This window comes from Aplidium turbinatum, chromosome 17 (genome assembly GCF_918807975.1).
Source record: "Aplidium turbinatum chromosome 17, kaAplTurb1.1, whole genome shotgun sequence".
NCBI lineage: Eukaryota > Metazoa > Chordata > Ascidiacea > Aplousobranchia > Polyclinidae > Aplidium > Aplidium turbinatum.
In genome coordinates this window covers 20,500,004-20,525,165 of record NC_137488.1, presented here as the reverse complement: position 1 = coordinate 20,525,165, position 25,162 = coordinate 20,500,004, and the positions used below count along the sequence as shown (strand labels likewise).

Below are 25,162 nucleotides of genomic sequence, written 5' to 3'. Positions count from 1 at the left end.
TCAACAACACTGATATTTACGCAAGCGTTGCTCTTCAGCGCTTTACAAATCAGACAGCGTCCATCCAGCCGCATAGAGGCGCGACTGAGTAGGCTATATTGGTTTGGCCTACAAAATCTAGCTCTCAACTTTATTTTTTCATCGTGATAAATTCATCCTGCACAGTAACTAAGGCTGTGCGAACTTATTTTTGAGCAGTGGAAGTAAAATGAAATAAAATTTTACTCTATAAAAAGACTTTCGAAATGAAACCAAACTGAGATTGTTGCAAGAATGATCAACTAGAAACCGAAGACAAAAACCTTCCGTGTCTTCTTCTTTTATTGTCACACTTGATTCCTAGCATTGACTGCCTTTTCCATGAAAAGTTTCCAAGATTCTCTGTTGTTTGCTTTGTGAATTCTATGTATGTTGGTGTTAGTTTTGTCGGTTCGTTGGTTTAAATAGGCTAATCTTTGTCTGTAGGGGTAGATATGGGCTACATCTTCCGGGTAGAAACAAAATTTGGTTTCATTTTGAAATTTTTTTTCAAGTGTGTAGTTTTCCACACTTTTTAAACCTGGGTAAGTCTAATTTATAGGTTTAGGCAGGGTACTTTGGACCTCGTACCAATTAAGTTTTTGGGTACAAAATCAACACACTTCTAAGAAAAACGCACTAGGCTCTACTTCTACATTTAAAGAATGTTGGTGATTTTTTCAAGCTCCCCGCTCCTTTGGAAAAGTTACGAGCCCATAAAATTATTCCGGACCAGGGTCCAACAGCACCACCTGAACCCCTGTACATGCTACTGGGTCTAGGTCTAATTGCGAGGTTTTGGTAAGTTTTCGAGCAAATGGCTCAAGGGCATGCACTTCTAGAAATTGAGACGTAGCTGTCCGAACAATAACTTCTATGACACTTTCAGTGAAAATAAATTTGCTCAATAATCTTCGGCGATGAACAAATAGGCTGTTATTGAAATTGGCATTTTTCTTCTCAGCCGCATCATCCATCACTGAATTAGAAAGACACTAACAAACTTGTATTCTAATTTACACGTCACACAAGCTTCTTCTTGTTTCGTCATAAACTCTCAAACACATATTTCCATGTTCGGCCAGCAAACGATCTCGTTTTTGTAGAAATTACAAAAGTTTAGATTGAATTACAGTACAGTATGACGTCCGAGCGTGAGAAGCACTTTGTGTTATTATTGGGCCTTTATGAATTTGTAGTTTTGATCTTGAAGCAATTACATAAGGATTTAAAGTATTTTCTGCACTATGAATACTTGAATAATAATATGGAAAATCAGTAACAATCGCCTTGTTCCTCGGAGAAGATAGCAAGGGTTAGGGTTAACATAGTATATGCCACCCCCGGTAGGTCCGACAGATTACGAGTGTACGTCTATGCATTATTCAACTCGCTTTAGTCGCTGTTGTTGACATCATTGATAGACAGGGAATAAGTTGATGTCTAAGAAATATTGATTAAAAGATATCACTTCAAAAGTGTATCTAACCTATGCAAAGGGGGGCTAATAATGTTTTATATCATTAGATTTAGAAAAAAAGGTAGTACCAGCAGCAGCGTAAGATGTTACCCTACAAGCTTGCTATCACTAGGATTAAAGCGAGGAAATCTTAGTAAACTCAAATGCAGTGATGTACGCGCATACAAAAAATATTGACGCCGTCAGCGTTAACGTAAACGTTCGAAAAACCATACGCCGTATGCGTCAACGTAACTTGTAAAAAAAGTTGTCAGCGTCAGCGCATACACTAGCGTAAACTAATTTTGTTTGCTAGGTGCCAAACATTCACACGGTATAAACCACTCGAAACAAACAAGTTTTATTTTGAATTTCCACGAAGAAACACAAGCATCTGAAAGTGTTCATCTGACATTTTGCTGTGTTTTGGTTCCAATATATATGTCTTTGCCCATTGAAAACATTCTTTCAACTGCAGCGCTGGAAGGTATTGGCGTGTTGTAGCGAAAAAAAGACATTAAAAAGTATGCGTTGACGCTATGCGCTAAAAAAACGCGAAAACTTTACGGCGTAGCCTCAAGCGCAAACTATCCAAAAAATGTGGCCGCAAGCGTTAGCGTAAATAAAAAGTCTACGCGCAAGTATGCGACGTAGAATTTGCGGCGTATACGTACATCTCCGCTTAAATGTTAACAGCAAGTTGTGCACAATCACCTGCTTTTGGGGAAGGACACGATTGGTAAGTTGCTTGGCAACGTGTTTACACGTCAGAATATGCTTGTTGATAAGCCAACAAGTCCTTTATGACATCAACCAACTAATAAGCAAAGCAGTCGAAGATGGAACCCCCGGGGTCGATCTGAAGAAATGACTTTTTTTTAACACGTAGCTTAGTCTAGAGGCCGTTTGGCTGTACCCGTACCAGAGCCCATTTGTGCTACAAACCTATGGAGTGTACTGCGTAGACAAACGTGATAAAATATTTCAATGTTCATTCAATCAGGAATGAGTCAGTATGTGACAAACAGTAGAAAGAAAAGCAAAAAAATCTTTCTGCTACTAACTTACCTTTTAAATGCCCATCTTTTGAAACTTTGCAGCAAATGACTTCACAAACGCGAATGAGAAATTATTGACGTTGAACAGAAACCTGATTGTAGCTTTGTTGTCATATTTAACTTCTTATGACATCATAAACATCACTTTTACCCTCAGTGAACTCATAAACGTGGATATCAACGTCATAGACACGACGCTCTTGCAAGAAGAGGCACCGTCGTAGATAAACCGAACCAATTTCCTCCTCAATAAAGTTTTCAGTAAAGGTCAAGCAGGGGTCAAGTCCTAGTCAGACCCCACATGATGACGGCGGTGGAGAGGGAAAGATGAAATATTGTTGGGTTTAAAGAGCGATTTTGTATGATCTGACAGTGGTCACAATGATGAGATAAGCACTTGTTGGTGCAGCAAAACAATGAGGTTCAACCCCGTCGTAGCCTATGCACCATCGCCGGTGCGAAATTTCATGAACTAAAAGCTCTCGTAATTCAATCAGCGTTCCTGGTGCCATGCTCGTGCAGTGTCCTAAAGCAGGCTACACTGGGTTGCTCATTGAAGTGTAGACCTATTGAAAATTGTGTGAAATGTTAAAATATGTCTTCTCCCTTCAAAGTTGTATTGAAATCCTTTCGAAAGCAAAGACAGTGCTTTGCTTCAACGCAAAATGCTATTTTTGATGAAGAATTTCTTTTGGCATCTTCAACATGTAGTTTGTTTGTTTGTAAGCTATTTAGAATTGTTCTAGCACACTTCAGAAGATACTTTTTCTCGTCTTGCGTAAAAGAAGTAATTACTCTCATCATCCTGGGTAGTTTTACTGTTTGCAAACAAGAAGCAATTATGTCGTGACAAAAATAGATTATTGTCTCAAACAAGGTTTTAAAAGTTGATCTGTTTGTTTAATTCTTCCGTTCTCTTGATGATTGTGAGGGGTCAGTATTCTAAAGTCTGAAACAACTGTTTCAAAACAATGTATCCATTGTTGTAAGCCGCATTGTGGGGTTGCCTACTTTTGATACGAAATCTCTTTCGTTTGTGACGACGCGATTATTTGCATCAACAGAATAGAAAAAGAATGAAAGGGTTAATGATAATGTTTGAGTTGGCTAAGCAATTAATTTACTGCCACAGTTCAATCCATGCGACAATGGACATTGGACAGTAAACTATGAAATTATGAACTCTTAACAACAACCAAAACAATTTAATATTGTAGATGTAGATTGTAGATCAATGAACATAAAACTTGAACATTTTCTGTAGGCTAATCACTCAAAAGTTAAAATGGCATTAATTTGCTCCTTCTGGAGACAAAGTAAGTAGAAAATTAAAAGCATACGATGTTTAAATAATCAAGAAGTTTTACGGAGTTATTTTCTTTCGTCACCATTGTTTGTCAACAATCCGTAATGTTTCGCCACAATCTCGGTCAATGAAGAGTTGAGTAACAACATTGGCCCCTCTACTTTGCTCAATCGCAAAACAATTTTCGATTCAATTCGCTTTTTTTGGTTGAAATACAGAAAATACGATATTGTGGAAATAGAATACAGTAAAAGAACCAAAAGGAAAAAGTGCCAAATCGTAATGGTTTAATTGTTTAATTATGGTGTAATAATGGTTTAATTGTAAAAGAATTAATTCTAAGCTGTTGCATATCTATGGATGAATATAGTTAGGCACTGCCACCACACCTAACAACTGAAACAAGTAACTCACATGGATGAATTAGTTGAACGATATTAACAGTTCTTGCGTTCTTTTTCGGTCATGTCCATAAATATTTGATACCAATAGACTTTTTATTTTTCTGCAACAAATGTATCAATTTGTGATGTCATAATGGCGGTAGTAGGTCTATTGAATGATTGGGTGCAAATGCTGAGTAGTTTCGTGCAAGATAGCGTCGTGTGCTACAAAGAATGAAAAAGAATTAAGTTGGAAAATTTAATAATGCAAAATCGCGTTTTGAAAATGCCTAGACTGGCATTAGAAGGTCATAACGGCATTTATGACGTAACAACCAGGTATTTGTGAAGTCTTGCGAGATAATCAGGTGGGTCTCTTCCAGGAAGTTGTGGCGTTCTAATTCAAAATGAAGTTCGGTGTAAACTGGGACCGCAGTCATTATATTACTTAAAGTTAAACGCAGTGACTTGTGAGAGGTATTCAAAACTAAAATAGCTCAAAATAAACGAAGTTTTAACACAAAGTATTTTGTCATAATCTAATTTTATGATTTTTTAGTGTCTTGGTGAAGAAACTTAAATCTTTATACAAAATATGAAAGCGAGTTATATTTTAAACTCCTTTGAAACCAAAGCGCGTTTTGCCCAAAAGCCAAGGTTTCAAAAAGTTATAATTTTAAGCTAAATATTTAAGTTAGAGCTAAGAGGTACATTAATTCCAGACTTGTAGGTTATGCAATAAATTCCATAGCGGACTAAGTTTTTAGAATTCTTTCTTTGTTTTTAGAGAAGAAAACTAAGAAATAACCAAATGAACATTGTCCACTTTGATTTTCAGGCGGCGATTTTGAACCAAATAAAGTTAAATAAGGTTTCGAACAACTTACTTTGGCGTTTAGAGTAGATCAAGTAGGCCAGGGCTACTCAACCAATGTTAGCAAAGGTCCATTTTGACAAGTTGAATATTTTTGCGGTCCGGTGAATATTTTATATGCAACCACGAAACTTAAACAACCAGTAGCCTACTAGCACCGAAACACTTTTCAGGTAGTATGTAACACGACTTGGATTTTTGTCTGACACAAACAAAGAAATAAGAAATGAAAGAATGTATTGCGTTTCTTTGGAGTGTAGCTGTGTAGATCGCACATCAGAGAAGACGGCTAAGCGTTGAGGGGTCTGGGGGCGAAGCCTCCAGCTCCTTGGATAATCACAAAAAATCGCTTTTCCCTAATGGAAATCCGTTTAAAGAGGCCCTAAAATGTGGCAATGAGGTCATTCTTCCAGAAGCCAGAGGTCCACCTTCAACACCCAGAAGGTGCGGATTCGGACCGCGGTCCGCCAGTTGAGTAGCCCTGACGTAGGCTATAGCGCAGATGAATTAAAAACAATAAAAGTCGACAGCGCGAGGTGCAGTGGTTGGTATCCCGTAGTGGTATTGTACTTGTAACAACATATTTTTCCGATTGTTAATGTCTTTCTATCATCCGTTCACTTCGTTTTGTGTATAACGATTAAAAAGATCAAGATTAAAAATCAAGAAAATTAAATTTCTTCTGACAGGTGTCAAACCCGCAACAATGCTTGATATGAACGACTCGGTTATATGTCTTGTAATACAAAGGAATTTATTTTCACACGAGTCAGTTCAATCATAAATAGCTAAATAACGATTTCAATCAGCTAGTAACTAGATCATCTTCAGTTAAGCTTATTCAAATGGAATTAGGTTGTATTTGAGTAAGAATGAATGAATAATTTGAATAATACATTAGATTCTATTTGAATAAGCTTAACTGAAGATGATCCAAGTGCTAGCTGATAGATATCGATTTTTAGGTATTTATGATAGAATTGACTCGTGTGAAAATAAATTCGTTGTATGATCAGCAATCAGAAGCAGATGACGACCAATAACAACTGAAACCTGATGAACTCAAGATTAATGTAAACGTCATCTCAATCTAAATTATACATTTCTGTTTTTCAACTTGCTATGTAGTTAGGCAACTTTTGGCTTTCACGTCCTGACCTAATCAAGCAGATGGAACAGATTCTATTATTTTTCGTCTGCATTGGATCATTACTGACGTATGCTATGACGTCATCGACGGTTGTCATCGGAAGCGCAATGAGAGACAGTGTGGCGTCACAAGAGATGGCGAAAGAGCTTTTGGACCCATGGACAGGTAGTGCTTTCAGTCAGTGACGTAACCAAAGGTTGAACCAGGAGGGGGGTTTAGCCAAATGAAGCATAATTTCTAAACTTTTGATGCAAATGAATTTGACAACTGATCAAATAATTATCTCTTTTTAAAATATATCTCTTGTTAAAAAGTATTTGGATTTCTAAACCAAAGCAGTAACTTTTAACTTTTTTTTTTACTTTCTGCTAATGAATAGAATAATTTTCTCCAAGTTCTTATACGTCTGTTGTCGTAACGCATAATCTGTAGTTATGCAACAACTCATTCAATGGGATTCCTAATTGTTGCCTGTGCGTTCGTAGCCTACAGGCTTTCGCTGTATGTCGCTGTCTGCCGCGTTCCATCTGTAAATACAATTGGTTTGGTTGGTTTTGAATCTTTATCCTCGGACTGACAAAGCCTTGATTGGTTATTCCTGGTAGTTTCGCATACTTGTAGAGGCTCTTGACGCAGGGCCGGTTACCGAGATTGACTGAGGGAAGTTTTCCGATTGTTAAAGTGTTGTTGCCGGGAAATTATTTCATTCACTTGGTGTCGCTGAATAGAGAGCAGTCCTGAAATGCGTTGCTCAAGCGGTCACCCCGAGAGTCGAACCAGCGACGCGTGGTCGAGCTGAGCGCGTAACTACTGAAATAACGGGGCGGACTTGTATTATTTGTCACAATGATCGAAACATAAAAGGAATAATTTATATTTATAAATCCTAATGCTTTGTTTCTTCAGTCAACATCCGTTGCTCATCCAGTCAAATGTGCATATTCCTCAACATTGAATGGCTGCAGAACAGATGGGAAGTGACCGACTTACGTCGCTTATCGCTAGTGAACAATTGCGACGAGCTGGTGCAACGTAATGCTAGTCACGTGATGTTATGCACTGAACCAGGAAAGTTTCTTTCATGCGGAACAGAATTTAGTGTGGTAAGTCCCGGACGCGAAATATTTTTTCCTACGAGATTTTTGTCTCATTTACATATTTTGGTAAAAGTTTGTATTAAAACCGTGTGTAATGCAACAGTTTCTCGTTGGCACGGTTGGTTCAGTGGTATCATCCTCTGCCTAGTAATCGTGAGAACGAGGGTTCGACCCCCGTCGAAGTCAAACTTTTTTTTTTCTTTAAATTAATTTTTGCGGTGCACAAGAGCTTTTCAAAAAAGTAGGGTTAGGGAAAGCTTATATTTTATTATCATTGCAGAATTTTATTGGCAAATAGTTATTTCGCAATCTGAATCAACCAATCTCTCAAACACTTTCGGAAAATCTTACTTTTAAAGTGACTAAAATAAATGAGACAAAAATCTCGTAGGAAAAAAAATTTCGCGTCCCGGACAGCAAATCAATCGCTTTTAACATTGATTCAACGTCTGCAGACGTTGAATCGATGTTAAAAGCGATTGATTTGCTGTCTATGATTCTTGTTTTTAAGAATTAACCACAATCACGTCTCACAAGGCAAAAGACGGCCTGCTTATTTTTGGTCTCAGGGATACTTTTTCAACGATACTTTGCCTGATGAAAAGGACACTTACACTTAGTAGCGTTGACAAAAGGGGTCCATGGTGCTTTTGAATCCGGGCCCGGGATGGTTGTAGAGGCCCATAACCTTTTCAAGGGGCCTGGGAACTTGAAGAAACCCCCTCGTATTCCTTGGATGTTGTTATACGTATTTCTTTGAAGTGTCTTGATTTTCCCAAGAGTCTCATTAGTACCGCGCCTAACAATTCTCTCAGCGGCCCTGCCTACATTTACGAAAACATAACTGATAACATACTCGCTTTCTAACCATGGATCTAAGTTCGACTCCCAGCTTAAGCTGGTTGTTGATAAACACCGCTCACCCAGGATATGAAAGGTGGCCTAGAGAAAGGAGCTGCCACCTTACTCTCGATAATGATGAATACCAAAGAATTAGAGTGATGAGAACCTCAGCTTTTCCTCCCTCGATGCTTGTAAGCAAGTTAAAGAAGGCTTTATTTGTACAAATACTTAAAGAAATGGTATTATCAAGAATCGATGGTTCCCTTAACATAGGGATCTCCAAAGTTTTATTATGGTGAGCCGCATTGTCACATGAAATAATTCAATGGGCCACAGAACCTAGTAAATTTCAAGAGAAATAGGTATATCAAAAAACAATTAGAAATCATTAATTTCATCTTTGAAAATAGCAACAAATAACATACATATAGAAAGAAGCCGAAATTTACTTCTATAATATGTGGTCAGTTAGATTTTTGACATCGTTTTTCTAAAATGTTGTTTACATTTGAATTAAAGGACTTTGTTTTGATTCTAAGGATGTCTGCTAAGTGTTTGTCGGTCAGTCTGTTTGAAAACGTATGAATAGGGGTGAGCAGTGCTGTGTTAAGGGGAGGGCCAATGGGGGCCCGGCCCCCGGTCTCACCATCTCAGGGGGCCCACAAATAACAGATATTTGCGTTTCAGTGAAATTTTGTTTGATTTTCTAAAGTTTACTGCGTGTACTTGTCCATTATAAAGATGATTTAGGTCTTATTAAACTAAAACATCTCAAATTTGGGCCCTTACTACACTGAAACATCTCTAAGAACACCGTTACTATCTTAAAAGAAAGTTAAAATGCGATAACGTTAGTTCCGGTAACATGATCTGCAGAAATGTATTTAACATAAACAGGTGGGATGCAATTGAATATTGATTTCAAGAAGGGCCCAGTTGCCACAAAGTGTTTTTTCACAACCGTTTTAATTATTTTGGTCATTTACTTTTGTGGTGAAACTTCGATAATGATTTTATGCTTACTGGTAAGAAGCATCATACCTAATAAGTTCACTCGGTGAAGATTCTGTGGAGAAACTATTTAGAAGTTGAAGTGTAATAGATGTAGTTAGGCCCATTTCAAAATCAATGGAAATATTGATAGGGTATTTTTTATGTGTTTACCGATATGTTTGAAAAATTTGGCTGTTTTTTTAGTATAATTTACAAGACATTGAAAGTTATTGGAAAGCACTAATAGTGAAATGAAAAAAATACTAGAGGGCCCTTTTTGAATTCACATACCGGTAGGCTATTTATTTTGATTGAAAGAAATCGGAAAGCACAAAAAGTGAAATGAAAAAAAATGGAGTTGGGCCCTTTGTGAATTCACATACCTATATATTCAATTTATTTTATGATTTATCATTTCATTTTTAACATTTACAATACCGTAATTATAAATATCCTTGACTAGTGATGTCACGAGCAGAAAAAACCTTTCCGCTGCCGCACTGCACATGTCTTCCCGTACACTGCAGCGCAAAACATCTCGAAATGGAAATGTCATACTGCCTCTGCAGTCTGCACCATGAAGAATAAGAGTGCACTTGTGCAAGTGCACATCAAATGCAAGGGAATCTATTAAACAAAAGCAAACTTTGGAAAAAAATTTAGGGCCTATTTAGGCAATTGAGGAACTTGCACCACGTGTTATCCACCTTTTATAGCTCATCTGAGTTGCTTTTTATTAAATGCTGGATACTTTTAGCAGAAACTTTCTTCTGCATTTACTTTTTTCTGAATATATGCACATGAAATTTCTCTTATCTTCAAATACCTTATAGACCTGGCATATCACATGTTGTATGGTAGCCCACTGAAATTGCTTTGATCCAAAATAAAAATCATTCTTTCACAAGTGACCTGTTTAAGTGTTTATTCTTGACACTAACCAACGAGATATAACACAATGAGTGGAAACTCCTCTTTTTGCTCCGTTTTACGTGTCGGCCGTCACGCTTCACTACAGACACTTGCGCAGTAGATTAAACGGACATCACAAGAGTTTTAGATGGGATGTTCCTTCGATTTTATGTGCGTTGAGCTCTACCACTGAGCTATCTCACCGCCTAAGGTGCTTGGCTAATTAGTAATATAGTTTTGTACCATGGGTAAGGTGCTATCCACATGTTAGGCTATTTTCAACCTATTATTTAACATTATGTTATTGTCAGAAGCCTAAAATTAAACTCTAGTGCAGCCCTAAAGTTAACCCAGCCAGGCTACTGTTAGCCTGTCAGCAACTTAATCAATTTTGAAGGACCTGAATTTCTAATAAGCCGTCTAGACTAGCGTCGTAAGTCTTACAATGTTTTTAAAACCTTAGGCTATAGTCTTGCACTGTTGCAAGTTGAATCGTGAAATTATAATAATAATAATAATGATAGCATTTATATCCCGCTCAGATTAATGAATGATTGATATCAGAGCGGCTCTCAATTTAATGTTTAGGTATAGAATAGTAGGTAACAAATAAAACAGTGAAAAGGCAATAATTGATAAGTAGAATCACAAGCTCAGAGATATAATGCCGATAATATGCTGTATGCCTCAATGTAGTAATGGCACACCACGCCATCACTTGTTTAGTGTGCCTAGCAAGAATTATTGTAAAGAAAACAAGAAAGATTCCAGCGTGCTTTGACTTGACATGAAAACGCAATCCCCCGTTGGTTTTGTAAGTTTTCGGACATAAGTGACATCTGCAAAAATACCGGATAATATATCCAAACAATTTTATTCAGCTTTCAACACACAACTGCACAATTTAATTAGAGGTGCGAGGTCCTTTGAAACGCTTTCTTATCCAAATTCACGTTGCACTGTAGACGCGCTCGTTGAAATGGGAATAGTTCAGTTCAGTTCAGTTGTTTTTATTCCTGACCATCATATCAAAAACAATACACGTCAACATAGCAAAGGTCGAGAAAAAGCTAGAAGCGACAAAACGCGAACGTTAAAACGTGCTTGTGACCAAAGTAAGTTATTGAGTTGAAAAAAATTTGGCACGGTCGCAACACCTTCAGAAAAATTTAAGATGTAAAGGGAAAATAAAAAAATAAAATGTTACAAAAAAATAAAATAAAAACATAAATTTAGGCTATTGCTTCATTAGCCCACATAGCTTTAGCTGATATATTTAAGATTTGTATGGACAGTTGCTATGAAGATCACGACACAATCAAAATAAATAAAAAAATGTTACAAAACAAATAAACATAGGCTATATATATAGGCTATAACTTTATTAGCCCACATAACTTTAGCTGATATATTTAAGATTTGTATGGACAGTTGCTATGAAGATCGACCATGGTGCGTTATCAAGAGTGCTGATGGTCGTAAGGGGAACACGTCTTGATGCGTTTAGCTCATAGCAAAGAAGAGCAAGGCAGGCAAAGAAAACCCCACAAAGAAATCCTACCACGGGCAAAGCCATTTCAAGCGCAACGCACCATGCCTTGCACGAATCACAAAATAGATAGGCTATAACTTGACGACATGAAAACAATGACAAAAACAAATAAAACAAACTAGCAAAAACAACATCATCATTTTGCGGAAATCCAATTATACCCAGGGAAGTTATGTCTTGAAGATATCAAGCGTGCTTTGTTACAAAGTTGCGTTGATAAAGCGATAATTTTAGACCCCAGTCAGCTAAACTCGTCACCTCCACACCGATCCAACGTTAGCAAACGTTGAATTAATGCAAAAATGACAGGCATCGCTGGCGGGGATGTAGTAGTGGCATGTCACAGTAATATGAGAAATTTGGGTTAGGCCTACCGTATGCTTTACACGTTAAACCAAAATAAAAGTAAAAAAAAAAAATCCAATTCGGCATATTACGTAGAAAAAAATTGCAGACAAACAGATAATAGCATGACGATCCAGTCCAAGACATTAATATAAAAAAAAACAACTGGTTGGAGCACATGGCCACCGCTTCACCGAAAGATGGCGATTGGTCGAAGAGGATGGAAAAACTTCTGCAGACTCTGTAGAACTTCTGTGGACAATAAACACAAGAACAAGAAAGCCAGTAGGAGTACCTACAACCTTATTATTTTGCTAATAAATCTACACACATTGGCCTATCATTGCCGGGCAAAGAAATATTAGTATGTTTGGTGTATGTAATACTTAGATAGGATTATTTCAAGGAAGATTTAGCTTGTTCATTTTTGATTTAAAGCCTTTTACAGTTTTACATTCATTTCTTATGGTCGTTGGAAGCTTGTTCCAAACTGTTGGCCCCATGTACCGTATTGATTGTTTGCAGGTGTCAATTCTGCAATATATAGGAATATATGGAGAGTTACTTCTTGTTGTTAGGCTACTTGATTGTTTACACATAATTATATCATTGAATGTTGTGGGAAGTAGCTTTTTTGAATATTTAAACATGAAAGTTGCAATCTCTGTATTTTTCATGTGGTAAATTGATTTTAAATTATTGAGTTCCATTACACCTTTTATGCTTTCTCTGCGGTCAATGTCAAATACAGTACGAAGAAAGTTATTGCATTTACGTTGTAGCTTTTGCAATGTAGTTTTGTTTCCATGACACCATGTTGAGATACAATATACCTAATATAATATCTGACTCTCAACTAGAGAATGGTAAATGGAGAGAAGTGCTTGTTTGTTTAGGAAAGGTTTAATTTTTTTTGTCACGCAGAGTGTTGATCTTATGTTTTGAAGTAAGACTTCCATATGAGATTTCCATGACAAATGCTCGTTTACAATTATTCCCAGAAACTTTATTGAGGCAACTTGTTCTATGTAGTTTTTTCGATTATTCAAGGGTGGGTTGCATGATAGTGACTTGCTACCTTGACTTGAAAATAATATATGTTTGGTTTTGGTGACATTTAGAGACAATCGATTTGTTGATAGCCATTGATCTATGCATACAAGCTCTTGGTTTGCCAGATCATATACAGTAGAAATGGTTTTATTTTTATATATAATGGTGGTGTCATCTGCAAACATAATTGCAGTTCTGTGTTGAAGGCATTTACGAAAGTCATTTACATAAATCAAAAATAAAAGAGGGCCTAAGATAGACCCTTGTGGGACACCCAAAGATATGTTGTTAACATTAGAAGATAGTGTGCCATTGAAAACAACTCTTTGTTTTCTATTACTCAGGTAACTCATGAACCAATCATAGGCCACGCCTCTTATTCCGAAATGATATAATTTAGCTAGCAATATTTTATGGTCAATGGTGTCAAATGCTTTAGATAAATCAAGAAAGATTCCTAATGCAAGATGGTTGTCATTGAGTATACTGGTGATACTTTCTATTAGCATTGAAGCAGCATGGCTTGTGGAATGATTTTTTCTGAAACCAAATTGATTGTTATAGAAAAAATTGTGTCTAATTAAAAATGAGTATAATCTGTTGTACATGATTCTTTCTAATATCTTTGAAAAAACAGGTAGTAGGCTGACTGGTCTGTAGTTGTTTGAATTTTTGCAGCTACCCTTTTTAAAGATAGGTATCACCTTCCCCAACTTAAATGAATTTATGAATTTTCCACTTGTTAAAGATAAGTTAAATATATGAGTTAAAGCATGCAGTATATTGTCTGGGGTTGACTTTACAACTATGGATGGTATTTCATCGATGCCACTGCTAGTTTTTGCTGGCATAGCATGAATAATATTGTTTATTTCATTTAAAGTAGTTTGATAAATATAAATTGTCTCAGAGCATGGAGAATCAAGATAAGCTGAAAATATTGTATTTGATTTGGGAATTTTTTTTGCAAGGGAATGGGCAGCACAGGAAAAGTGATCATTGAAGTGATTTGCAATAGTTAATCTATCAGTGACTGTACTATCATTTATTTTGATGCCATGGTTAGTCTTAGACTGGGATTTACCTAATAGATTGTTGATTGTTTGCCAAGTAGCTTTCATATTAAATTTTTGCTTTTCAAATTTAGATTTATAAAATTCCTTCTTTTTTTGTTGAACTGTTTAAATTACTTTGAAATTAATATACTTTGAAATTCTTCATCTTCGATTATTTCCACAAGATACTCGACGGTTAAATTATCAGAACTGTTTTCCATTGCACTGTTATAAAAAGCCAAACTTCTTCTAGCCCTGTTGGTTGTTTATAGCTGGATAAGATAAACTTTGATAACCATATAGCCTACAGTCAGTCGTTTTGTATCGTATTTCGTAGACCTTTGCTACCCTATACTAATTTAATATTATTGTTAGGGAACGTTCAAATATTACGTAACGCCTTCGAGGAGGAGGGGGGGTTATGCAAAGCGTTACGTTAGCGTAACATCGGGGGGGAGGGAGTTCAAGCAAAACGTTACATAACGCTTTCGAGTACGAAATGGTAGTTTTTTGTGCTGAATTCGTAGTGAAAAAGCGTTACATTGGGGAGGGGGGGGGGGGGGGATTGAAAAAAGCGTTACGTTGGCGTTACATGGGGGAGGGGGGGGGGGTCAAAAATTCGGAAAAAAGGCGTTACGTAATATTTGAACGTTCCCTTAGCAAGAGCCTATGTATTTACCCTGCTTATTGACCTGTAACATCCTGATTAACCTACTTCAAAATTTCACACAATAATCTGAAAAGACAAGCGGTAACGAAAATAAACTTTTAAACCGCCTAACAATAATACTATGGTCGGAACAGTCCAATTGCTTCGTGGTATTCGCCGTCACTTTAGCCTTGCTGTAGTGCATTCTTAGCACGCCGTACACCCGTACGGTTGCAGTCTGTAGCCTTCCATGTGCAAGCAGTGAACCATGAAACGAACGACGTAGAGAAACGAGAGAGATAAAAGAGAAACACTAAGAGAAGAGTGAGTTTTCACTCATTGTGTTATATCTTGTTGCACTAACCAAGGCTACCACACCCTAAAAACTTTAATTAACTTGAATGCCTGCATAAAATAATGAAAGCTTTGCCTTGGAATGAAATAATGTTAAATAAAAATAATTAAACACCTGATTCTCAAAACTCTTGACACTGTTTTTGTTTACAAATTAAAATTTACAATCACAATCATAATGTTTTTACCTTGGTTGACTGAGCAAGTAGTGTTGCCAGATAAACCATAAAAATGATGAAAAACAATAATGTTACCAGACCAGATGACCAAATCTGAATGAAAATTAATAATTTCTTCGGTTTTGGTTTTATCCTCAGATTTTATCCTGGTACCACGACGCAAAGTTCAAACAGTCAAAATTCTGCCCGGTACGGTGGTATTACCGCGTCGTGACTATAGTCCATTGCCAGTATTTTTTTTATTAGAAATTTTTAACACTTTTGGCTTTCATTCCGAGCAAAGGTGTAGCTAAGAAATGATAGACCTGTGTTTGCGGTTACTTACACTTGTGTTGTTTTCTAAACTGGTGAGAAAGTCTATTGAAGTGAACCACATTTCCATATCAGTGCAGTGAAAGTATACACAATAGGTACTATAGGTCTGCTTGACGATAAAGGGCCCAAAATTATTCTGGCCCCGGGGCCCACAAAGGGTTTAACATAGCACTGGGGGTGAGTAACCACAGAGCTGCACACACCCACTTATTAGAGCCTCTCGCTTAACACTGGTGCAACCGTGTCATACTTGCAAGTTGTACTGATGGTGTATTGTGTACGGAGGTTGTTGAGGTACGGCATAAATCTCAGTAAATTCATGAGAAGTAAAATATTTTTAAATGTTAATATTTTTTAATCTTTGGCAGTTTTCCTAAAAAATACTACTAGGTGTAAAAATGATTAGTGAGCCTCACAAAAATCTCATGCGGTCCGCAGGTTTGACATCCTTCCCCTGACAGCTGGGTGAAGCACTTCAAAAACAGCGCTTTGTTTTGCGTCACCTAGCGCTTGGAAATACTAAAACATATTACAATCAAACAATATACATTTCTCGGCCATTTAGTAAGAAACTGGAGCATCTCTCTATAACTGGTTAAATTATTGGAAAGCGGACAGTAGGCAGACAAAGACATCCTCATCTGAAACAATTTAACGACAAGGCAGAAACAATCATTCATACAACACATACTAGGAAAACTTGGTCTAATTATTCATCCGACGCCGTCGATGCCAAGTTCAGACAAGACAATTGAAGAAGTGATTGGAATAATTGCAACCACGAAATGAACAAAGCACAAACGACGAGCTGTTATTCCAGCGATTACTCATAAGTAGGCTGATACTGTACTTCGCGATATTCGATGCAAAGCAATTTAGTTTTTCTAGCAATGAATGACTTTGATATAAAGATAAAGCTTAAAGACAACAATTTTAATATTCACATTTTTTCAGAACGCAACTCACGTGGCCTATTCCAACAACGTCACAGTTGCTGAGGATGAGAGTGATGACGCGTTGATGACATCACATCAACGCAAGTGGTTTCCATGGAAATGTATTTACCCATTGCACGTTATGGTGGGCGTTCGCTTCAATCCCATCATAAGGTAACCAAGGCTTTTCACATCAACCTCACCGAGAAGGAGGAAATTTACATTATTTCACACCAACTGGATGTAAAATAACGTTCACTGTCGTCCACAAAACTCTCCACAATTGGCGATTTTCAGCAAACTGTCACAGTTCTTTCGGTCATTGTAAGAGATCGAATCCTTCGCATGAATGTTTTTGCTGGTCTTCCATGATTTTGTTTGTCTTTGATCAGTTTTGACCAAAGGTAGTGATGGTAGGTCAAGATAGAAATATTTTTACAATTATTTAGCTGTAAAATAACGTTTGTAATATGTTTTGCTGCAAACAATTTTTTCAGCCCCATCACCCATGTCCTCGGAAGCAAGTTCGGCGAGGGAGAATTCGACGTGGTTATGTTTCTGTATGAAGACAGTAGTTACACTTCCGTGTATGAAACTTCGCCTGAATTGAAAGAAAATGATCGGTTAGTTTGAGACTTTTCTCAGTTCGCTAACACTGCGAGTTTACGTCACTTCAACACCGTCAGACGTTATAGCGATGTAAAAATGGCAGGTTTCGCCTGCTGGGTCAATGTGTTTGGTTTGATAACATTTCTTTTAATGTAATTAAGCAAATGCTATAGTGGTATAGTTATGTGCTGATCGTTTGTAAACGACGTTGAAAATATGTTATCAAATGCTTTCTGATGGTAAAGTCCTTGTAAGTCAATGAAGTAGCAGCCTACCTCTGTTTTTTCAGAGTTTTTATTTTTACTGTAGAGTCGATGTCTTTTTACATCGTTTCAACATCGCTAAGCAAGAACAAAATTATACAATAGGTTTCAACTGCAAATAATTTTGCTATTGTTTGTTTGTGGACATCGTTAATAATAGTTATCTGTATCGCGGGATATCACAAGCAACCGCAACCACCTGATGATACAAAACGAATCATCAAATTTTCACAATCGTTATGTAGCTACAGCACTGTTTACTTCGCAAGTGTAGATGCTGTACAAACGAAATTATTATTTGTATAGAATATATACAAATGTATACATTGTGAAATAAATAACGATCATGCGGCTACAAGCGAAACTCAATCTATGTGCAGAGCTACTGTAGTTTATATGGATGTGGCGTTATTCAAATGCTATTATTAATTATCAAACATGTAATTTTGAATCAACACTTCTTTTCAAACAGTCTATACGTACAAGTTCAACTATCTGAAGGGCCTCCCCAGGCAAATCTTTTGGTAGTTACCTGTTGGGCAACCCCTGTCAATGATCCTCGTCATAATGAATACTTCCCTGTCATTGAAAACTAGTAAGTAAATCCTGTCTCAATTAATACGACTAGTCCTCGTAGTATGATATATTTTGTTTTTAATTGTATGTTTTATTAATTTGACAAGCTTTTTCAAGTTGCTATAGTCGATCATTTTCCCAAGCATTGCGCGACATCCGTTGTGCATTTGAAAAATATAAAATAAAAGGCACATTTGTTTTATCTTCTTTTTAGTTGTCCTTACCCATCCCAGGCTGACGTGGTGATGAAGAGGAACGGAATATCTCATGCCGCTAGGTGGGAGTCGAGGGTATTCAGCTTCATCGACTACAAAAAGATTTTCATGCATTGCAATGTTCGGGTGTGCTTTGGAGATGACTCTTGTAATCAGGTGACTATTGCTTCACAATTTTTAAATGTTGCAGATTTCTTTTGATGTATTGTTGTCAAGGTATAGTTTTACTCAAAAGATTGTCGAGCATTCCTAACTGATCGATGAACTTTCCGCTCTGTTGGAAGAAATCTTTAAATCTAAATTAAAGAAAATTAAAGTTTAAATTAAAGAAATCTTTAATTTAAACTATTTTTTAAAGACTTGTCCTGCTTCTTCGACCACGTCATTCCGTCGTCGGCGTGATGTCACTGATGACGTGACTGTGTCTTTGGGCCCTATAGAATTATCAAGTGGTGTTTTGACTGTGAAATCTCGAAGACGAGTCTACAATGATGTCATCACGGAAGCCAGTGTCATGGATAAAACAGAACGCGATGATGACGATACCGTGAAGGATTCCACGTTGTTAGGAATGCCAAGTGAGCATTTAACTCTAAAACTGCTTGCAGATCCCCATGTTTCAAATTGACGATTGTTTATGACACAACACAACAACAACACAGCGGGGACAATTGGTATAATAAAACACAATAAAAGTTTTAATGACGTAATAATGATGTTAGACATGGCGTGTGATAACGTCAATGACACTGGCTCAGTTGCCAAATCGACCAAGGGTTTTACTTTATGTTGTCGGAAAGCTATCAAATGTTCCTGATGCAGCAAATATTGTTTGGATTGGTGTCGATCAAACTTTCCCAACGCTTCTTTGCGAACTTGATCCTGGAAGTTTCCCCCATACTTGTAATGCAATGGAGAGGCTTGGTCACTGAGACTGACAGAGTAAAGTTTCCAATTGTCAATTTTTTATCCACTAGGTACCATTGAATGAACAATAGCCTACTGTTGATTAGGTCTTATGATGTTTTGTTCAAGCGTACCCCCTAGACCTGTAGGCTACCAGCGCTGCTTGATTTTGCCCTTATTTGTGCACAAAGTGGGTGCATTGTAGCGATCCATTATTGCGTCAGATAAGTTTTATTTTCTGCTCTCTTTTTTCTATTTACAGTAAGTTAGCTTAGAACAGCTTCTGGTTGGGACAAAGAAATCTGCAGACAACCAAATCATTGCATTTACTTTGCAGGAATTGCAACCTACGTCATAATTCTTCTTCTGGTTCTGTTGGCATTCATCTTCATGACGTCAGCCGCTGCTTGCATCGTACGAAGGAAGCAAGCCAAAAAGTGTGTCAAGATTACGTCAAAACGTCAGCCAGTGATGTCATCAATAAACACTCCAGTGCGCACTCGCAGTCTTGCCATGGCGTCACGATTTGATATCCCTGTTGCAAACTAAAGTGAAAAGTAATCTGAAGGGTTTGACGTGACACAAAATCCATGTGGCTATTTGTTATTTTACAGCAGCGTTGTTGTGTGCAAACTACCTTAGTATTTCTATGCATCGAATTGAAAACAGACGTTTATGCTGGTACCAAACCTACTTGCGCCAAGACATGATGATTTCACATCAAAGCATATAGCATCTTTTCACAAATTGGGGCTAGGTGGGCAAATTTTCAAAAAAGAGCACTTTTAGCAAGAGAGTTATGTTAAAAAGGGCACTTTTTGCGCGTAAATGGTGGGAAAACGGGCATTTTTTCCCGAGCGTAAAACATGTAAGCTTAAAAATGTAGATTTGTCAGGCAAATTGTGGGTGAAAAGGCATATCAACTAGACTAAACTTTTGAGACCCATAATTGATTCCTATATTCATCCCTGCCCACAATATTTTGTAAATAGCCTAATAATGTAATAAAATTTAATCTAGCAACATTTAATTGCAGAGGTCTCTTGTAGCCTACTAAAGTAAAAAGAAACAACTATGATAATAGCCTATATAAAACACAACTGCTAAAATATTATAATGAGTTGAATCTTTGCAGAATTAGATGATTCTAAAAAGCTGGTATTTTATTTTGATGAAAATCAGGAAACAAACTTCGGTAATTCAGACATCTAGAATCTCACACAAAATTTGAGGTACTCACAACACAAATTGATAATTAATCTGCTTGAATGGAACATTAAGGATATTATAAGCAAGGTCAAAGGTAGGCTCATAAGTTCTAAATCAGTGGTTCCCAACCTGGGGGTGAATTTCCCCAGGGGGGGTTACTTTCCATATTTTTGGGGGGTAACGAGACCCAATTTGGAAACAATGAAGCAAGTGAAGGTTGTGAACTTTATAAAAGCGAAGGAATTAAACAGCCGTCTTTTCAAGGAACTGTGCAAGAAGATGGGAGAAAGATACGAAGCATTACTGTAGCCTACCACACAGAAGTACGATGGCTGTCTCGTGGCAAGGTGATAACCTGCTTGGTCAAAGTTCGTGAGGCTGTCCATATTTTTCTGATAGAAAAGAAGTCCAACTTGGCTGAATATTTTCTTATTTAACAGTGGATTTCCCAGCTGTGCTACCTGGCTAATATCTTTGGTAAATTGAACAAAGGCAAGAATGTAATTGTGATCGACACCAAAGTAGCCGCAGCTGCATTTATCGCGAAGTGGAACAACCGAGTTGGAAGAGGCACAGTAATGCAGTTTCAGACGCTTGACATGTAGGCCACTTCGAAGGCAATGGACTTGAGTTGACAGCGGCGTTAAAGGAGGACATATAGCTGACCACTTAGGCCAGCAAGCCAAGAAGATAGACATTGGCAAACTACTTTCCGAATTTGGACACGGCTATAGTCTCCAATGTTGCGCTGAGCCCTTCACATGTGTTGACAGCCAGGTGGATGATGACGACTTTCCGGCCAAAGAAGAATTTATCACTCTCGAATGAACGAAGCGTTGAAATTTCAAGGGAAAAGGCTTGGATTGGAACCCTTCTGGTTTGGCAGACTCCAGGACTCACCAACATTAGCGACACTGCATTAAATATCCTGATATTTTTTTCAACAACGTATTGCTGTGAACAAAGGTTTTCAACTGTCTTGGGAATGAAGACAAAGAAGCGCAATCGCCTGGATGTCGAAAGCGACACAAGAATCGTCCTCAGTAGGCTACCACAAAGCCCAGGATCACAAAACTGGCGGCTGAAGTCCAGGCCCAACCTGCACATTGAATGTTCACCGGTAGGCTATTCAGCATTGTATTGCATTTTGATTGTCATAGTTAGCCCTTTGCAATACATAGCAATAAACACTTTTGTTTTTGAAAATTGATTTTGGGGGTACGGTAATTGGCTGACTTCAGGGCTGAGATTAGGGTAACAGCCAAAAAAGGTTGAGAACCACTGAATTTAGCTGCTCATTCTTTAACTTGGATCTAATTTAAACAAAAATTAAGTCTTAAAAGTTGCCCACGTAGTTTCAAACTAGGGGGGCAAAGAAAGGGCTAGGGGGGCAAGCAAAGGGACAAGGTGAGCAAGTGCCCACCTAGTTTATATGTGAAAAGATGCTATGCATCAAAGGCAGAAATAAGTTATTGAAGCTGTTTTGACTTAAAATAGGTTAAACATTCTGTATTCCACCTCTTAATATTGCTACACAGATAGGCTACCCTTTCTACAGTAGCCTAATTTTAAAATCGTGTTCCGGGGTATCGTAGCCTGTCAACCGTTAAAAAGAACTTGCCTGGTACGTTAACTACAGCGGTAGCACAAATAGTTTTTTCAACTTATTGATCTTATATTCGTTAATAAAGACCGGTCGGCTGCGTTAGCCGATAGTAAGCTATAAGTGTCTGTTCAAATAATCTGTCTGCGTCGGGCGGTTGACCACTGAGGTAACGATAGTTTTTTTCTTTATTGCACGGCATGCAGAAGAGCTCCTCTTGCCCCAACGTGTCAAGCAATCATTAAATCGGCCGATTCCTGTTCTTAGTCGGTTCAGTGTCACCCAATCCATCTAACAACCAATCGGAAAGGGCAGTGAGCGGCTAAACCTTCAACCGCTTGGTGTGCAGTTGAGCATTAGCAACGTTCAAGCCTTTTTGCGTCTGTGTTCTGTAAATTCAGTATTTCAGTTAGTTAGTTTGTTTTTATCTTCTGGGCGTTTCAGCAAGAACATTGCTTGCAATGAGATAAATCAGTTGTTAAGTATTAGAATAGCATTCAACAATGCTCGACAACGAAATAAAATTCATGTAAGAAAGATTCAGCGCGTCACATTTCATCTTCAGAAATGTGTACGAGTTGGTTTGATTTTGAATTTTTATCCTCGGACAGACAAAGCCTTGATATGTAATTCCTGATAGTTTTGCATACTTGTAGAGGCTTTTGACACAGGGCTGGTTATCGAGATTGACAGAGTGAAATTTCTGGTTGTTTGAAATCTTGTTGCCAGGGAATTATTCCATTCATTAGGTGCCGCTGAATGGAGAACAGGCCTTAGAATGTGTTGCTCAAGGCTCAAGCGCACACCCCGAGAGTTGAACTAGCGCCACTTGATCTTGAAGCTTCTTCGTTCACGAAGTCACGCGCTAACCAACTGAGCTATCAGGGTGGATGAGTGCAGTAAATTTTCATGGCCTAGGTACTAGCCTATGAATAGATCATCAGAGGTGGGCACCCGCTACTTTTAAAGTAGCGCGCTACCCGCTACCGCTACTTTGGCCAAAGTAGCGCGCGCTACCGCTACCCGCTACCAATTTACAAAAGTAGCGCGCTACCCGCTACCACTACTCGGGCTAAAGTAGCGCGCGCTATCGCTACTTCTTCCGCTACTTTTGTCTATAATGACACTAGGAAACACTCAAGTCTCTAGTGACGCAAAAATGACCTTGAAAACGAATGTTATCATTCGTTTACGCTGTCATTTTGACGTCGTTATAGAAAACACATTCTAAGGGAAATTTATTGTTACGCATCTTTCAAAAATACGAGCATTTCAAAATGAGAGTCACTAAGTCCTACCCGCACTTTCGCTTAAGCACATCTTTTCCAACAGAGAAAAGTCTCTCCACCGCAGCACTGGAAGGAATGGGGGTGTTGTATTTAATGAACAGATGTTTTAACTCGGTATTCGAAAAGCTCAAGGACTTGCTCTTGTCCGAAAAAAAGGCGTCCACAATTATTGTTGCTTCCTTCTGCACCGACGTTTCACGGGATGGCGCAAACACTCCAAAAAATACATTCTCGAGTCATGACTGGTGTTGGTGTCACTCTTCTCGGTATCAACCTGGCTTGATGTCTCCCGCAACAGTCGAATTGCATCTGTCTTGACTTTTTCTCGCAGTGCGTCAGCATCATCCGTGGAAACGTAGTGCAGAAATTGTAGCCACGACATCTTGAAGGAGGGATGAAGACGTGATGCCATAACGCATTTCATGTTGTTGAAGCACTTATTGAATCGTTTCTTCACCCCTTCAAGGACTTTCACTCTCAACTCCTCACAGGTCACAAGATCACTGATCTCGGTCAACTTTTTCGCGCAAATTGTAATGGTTGGAAGCAAGACTCCGTCATACGCCTTGGACTCGCCCTAGAGAATGTCTAAAGCCTGGCAGATAGGCTTCATCACACGGAGATATTCCCCGAAGCAATTGACGTCAGCTAGAAAAGACCGAAACTTTGCAACCAAGCCGATTATATAGCTGCTTGACCACGCCAGTATTGCAAAAAAATCAAGCATTTTTTTCAATTTAAATTAAAAAGTAGCGGTAGCGAGAGTGCGACTGAAAAAAAGTAGCGCCTCTCCCGCTACCGCTACTTTGGAATAAAAATAGCGCCGCTACTGCAGCCGCTACTCCAACTAAAAAGTAGCGCCGCTACCGCTACTTTCACCAAAAAAGTAGCGCCGCTAGTAGCGCCGCTACAATAGTAGCGCGCTACTGCCCACCTCTGTAGATCATAGACAACTGAATAGCCTAGTTGAATTAATTAACATTGTTCAATACATTTGGTACAACCCAGGGCAAATTTAATGTTTCAAAATTTATATGAAAGCTATAAATAAAACTTTTACAACAGTTACCGGTAGGCCTACAATTTGTTCACCACAATTTTCAGTTACTGGTACTTCAGTTTTTTTTTTATTTTGTTGGCAATGCAACCATCACAAATTTTATGACATTTTATTTGCCTACAAGATCAACATGAAGTGAGTTGCTCATTACAAAATATTTTTTTATATTTTGGTTGATGCCAAGTAGGTAAAGGTTTGAACTGAATAGGCAGAAAGACCAGGAAGTGAATATTTGTGTCAACCTTAAAGCATGGCTTTAAGTACCTGGCTAAAGGCAGTATCACATGTCCTCAAGGAGCACATGTGCAACACATGGTAAATGTCACAAAGATAATATATAACAGGGCTTCCCAAACTTGGGGTCATGACCCCGCAAGGGGTCGCGTAAGGAAGTTCAGGGGTCGCAGAGAGAGTACCAATTCTACACAAAGTAGGCTACTGCATATTAACACTTCTGTGCAAGTTATTAACTTGCAAAACGTTAAAGCAAGACTTGCGAAACGTTAAAGCGGAATATCTACCATTACCTGATTTAGCTTTAGGCCTAACACACGTGTTCTTTTTCTTTCGAGCTCATGTTCTTTCGAGCGCCACATAAACAATCTCACCACTCGGCCACGCAGCTGTTGTAGAAGCGAGCAGAGATTTAGGTTTTCACTTTATGTGATTAAAGCAGTTCAGCTTATTTGTTTTGTTGACAAACAACAAAATGTGAGGATTCGCTATTCTCGCAGGTTTAAAAAAAGTAGTGTCCAATATACGGTTGGTTAATTGTTTAATCAATTATGCAATATTTAAAACCTGAATATGCCGTTACCAATGTTTATTTGTAGCAGCATTGAAATTGTGTTTTATTAAAATATACTGTGGCAAGTAACTAAACTTTTTATTACAAGACATTA

At 38.0% G+C, this 25,162-nt stretch overlaps 1 protein-coding gene across 1 annotated transcript; it reads left to right on the top strand.

Annotated features, from left to right (window-relative positions):
* Positions 1 to 6,322: 6,322 nt before the first annotated feature.
* LOC145786300 (ZP domain-containing protein-like) lies at positions 6,323 to 19,648 on the top strand. Its single transcript, XM_082597940.1, has 8 exons — positions 6,323 to 6,413; positions 7,155 to 7,351; positions 16,550 to 16,704; positions 17,028 to 17,153; positions 17,875 to 17,997; positions 18,193 to 18,349; positions 18,552 to 18,771; positions 19,437 to 19,648. Exons 1-8 carry the CDS (start codon positions 6,323 to 6,325, stop codon positions 19,646 to 19,648), a joined length of 1,281 nt encoding a protein of 426 aa, XP_082454066.1.
* Positions 19,649 to 25,162: the final 5,514 nt, after the last annotated feature.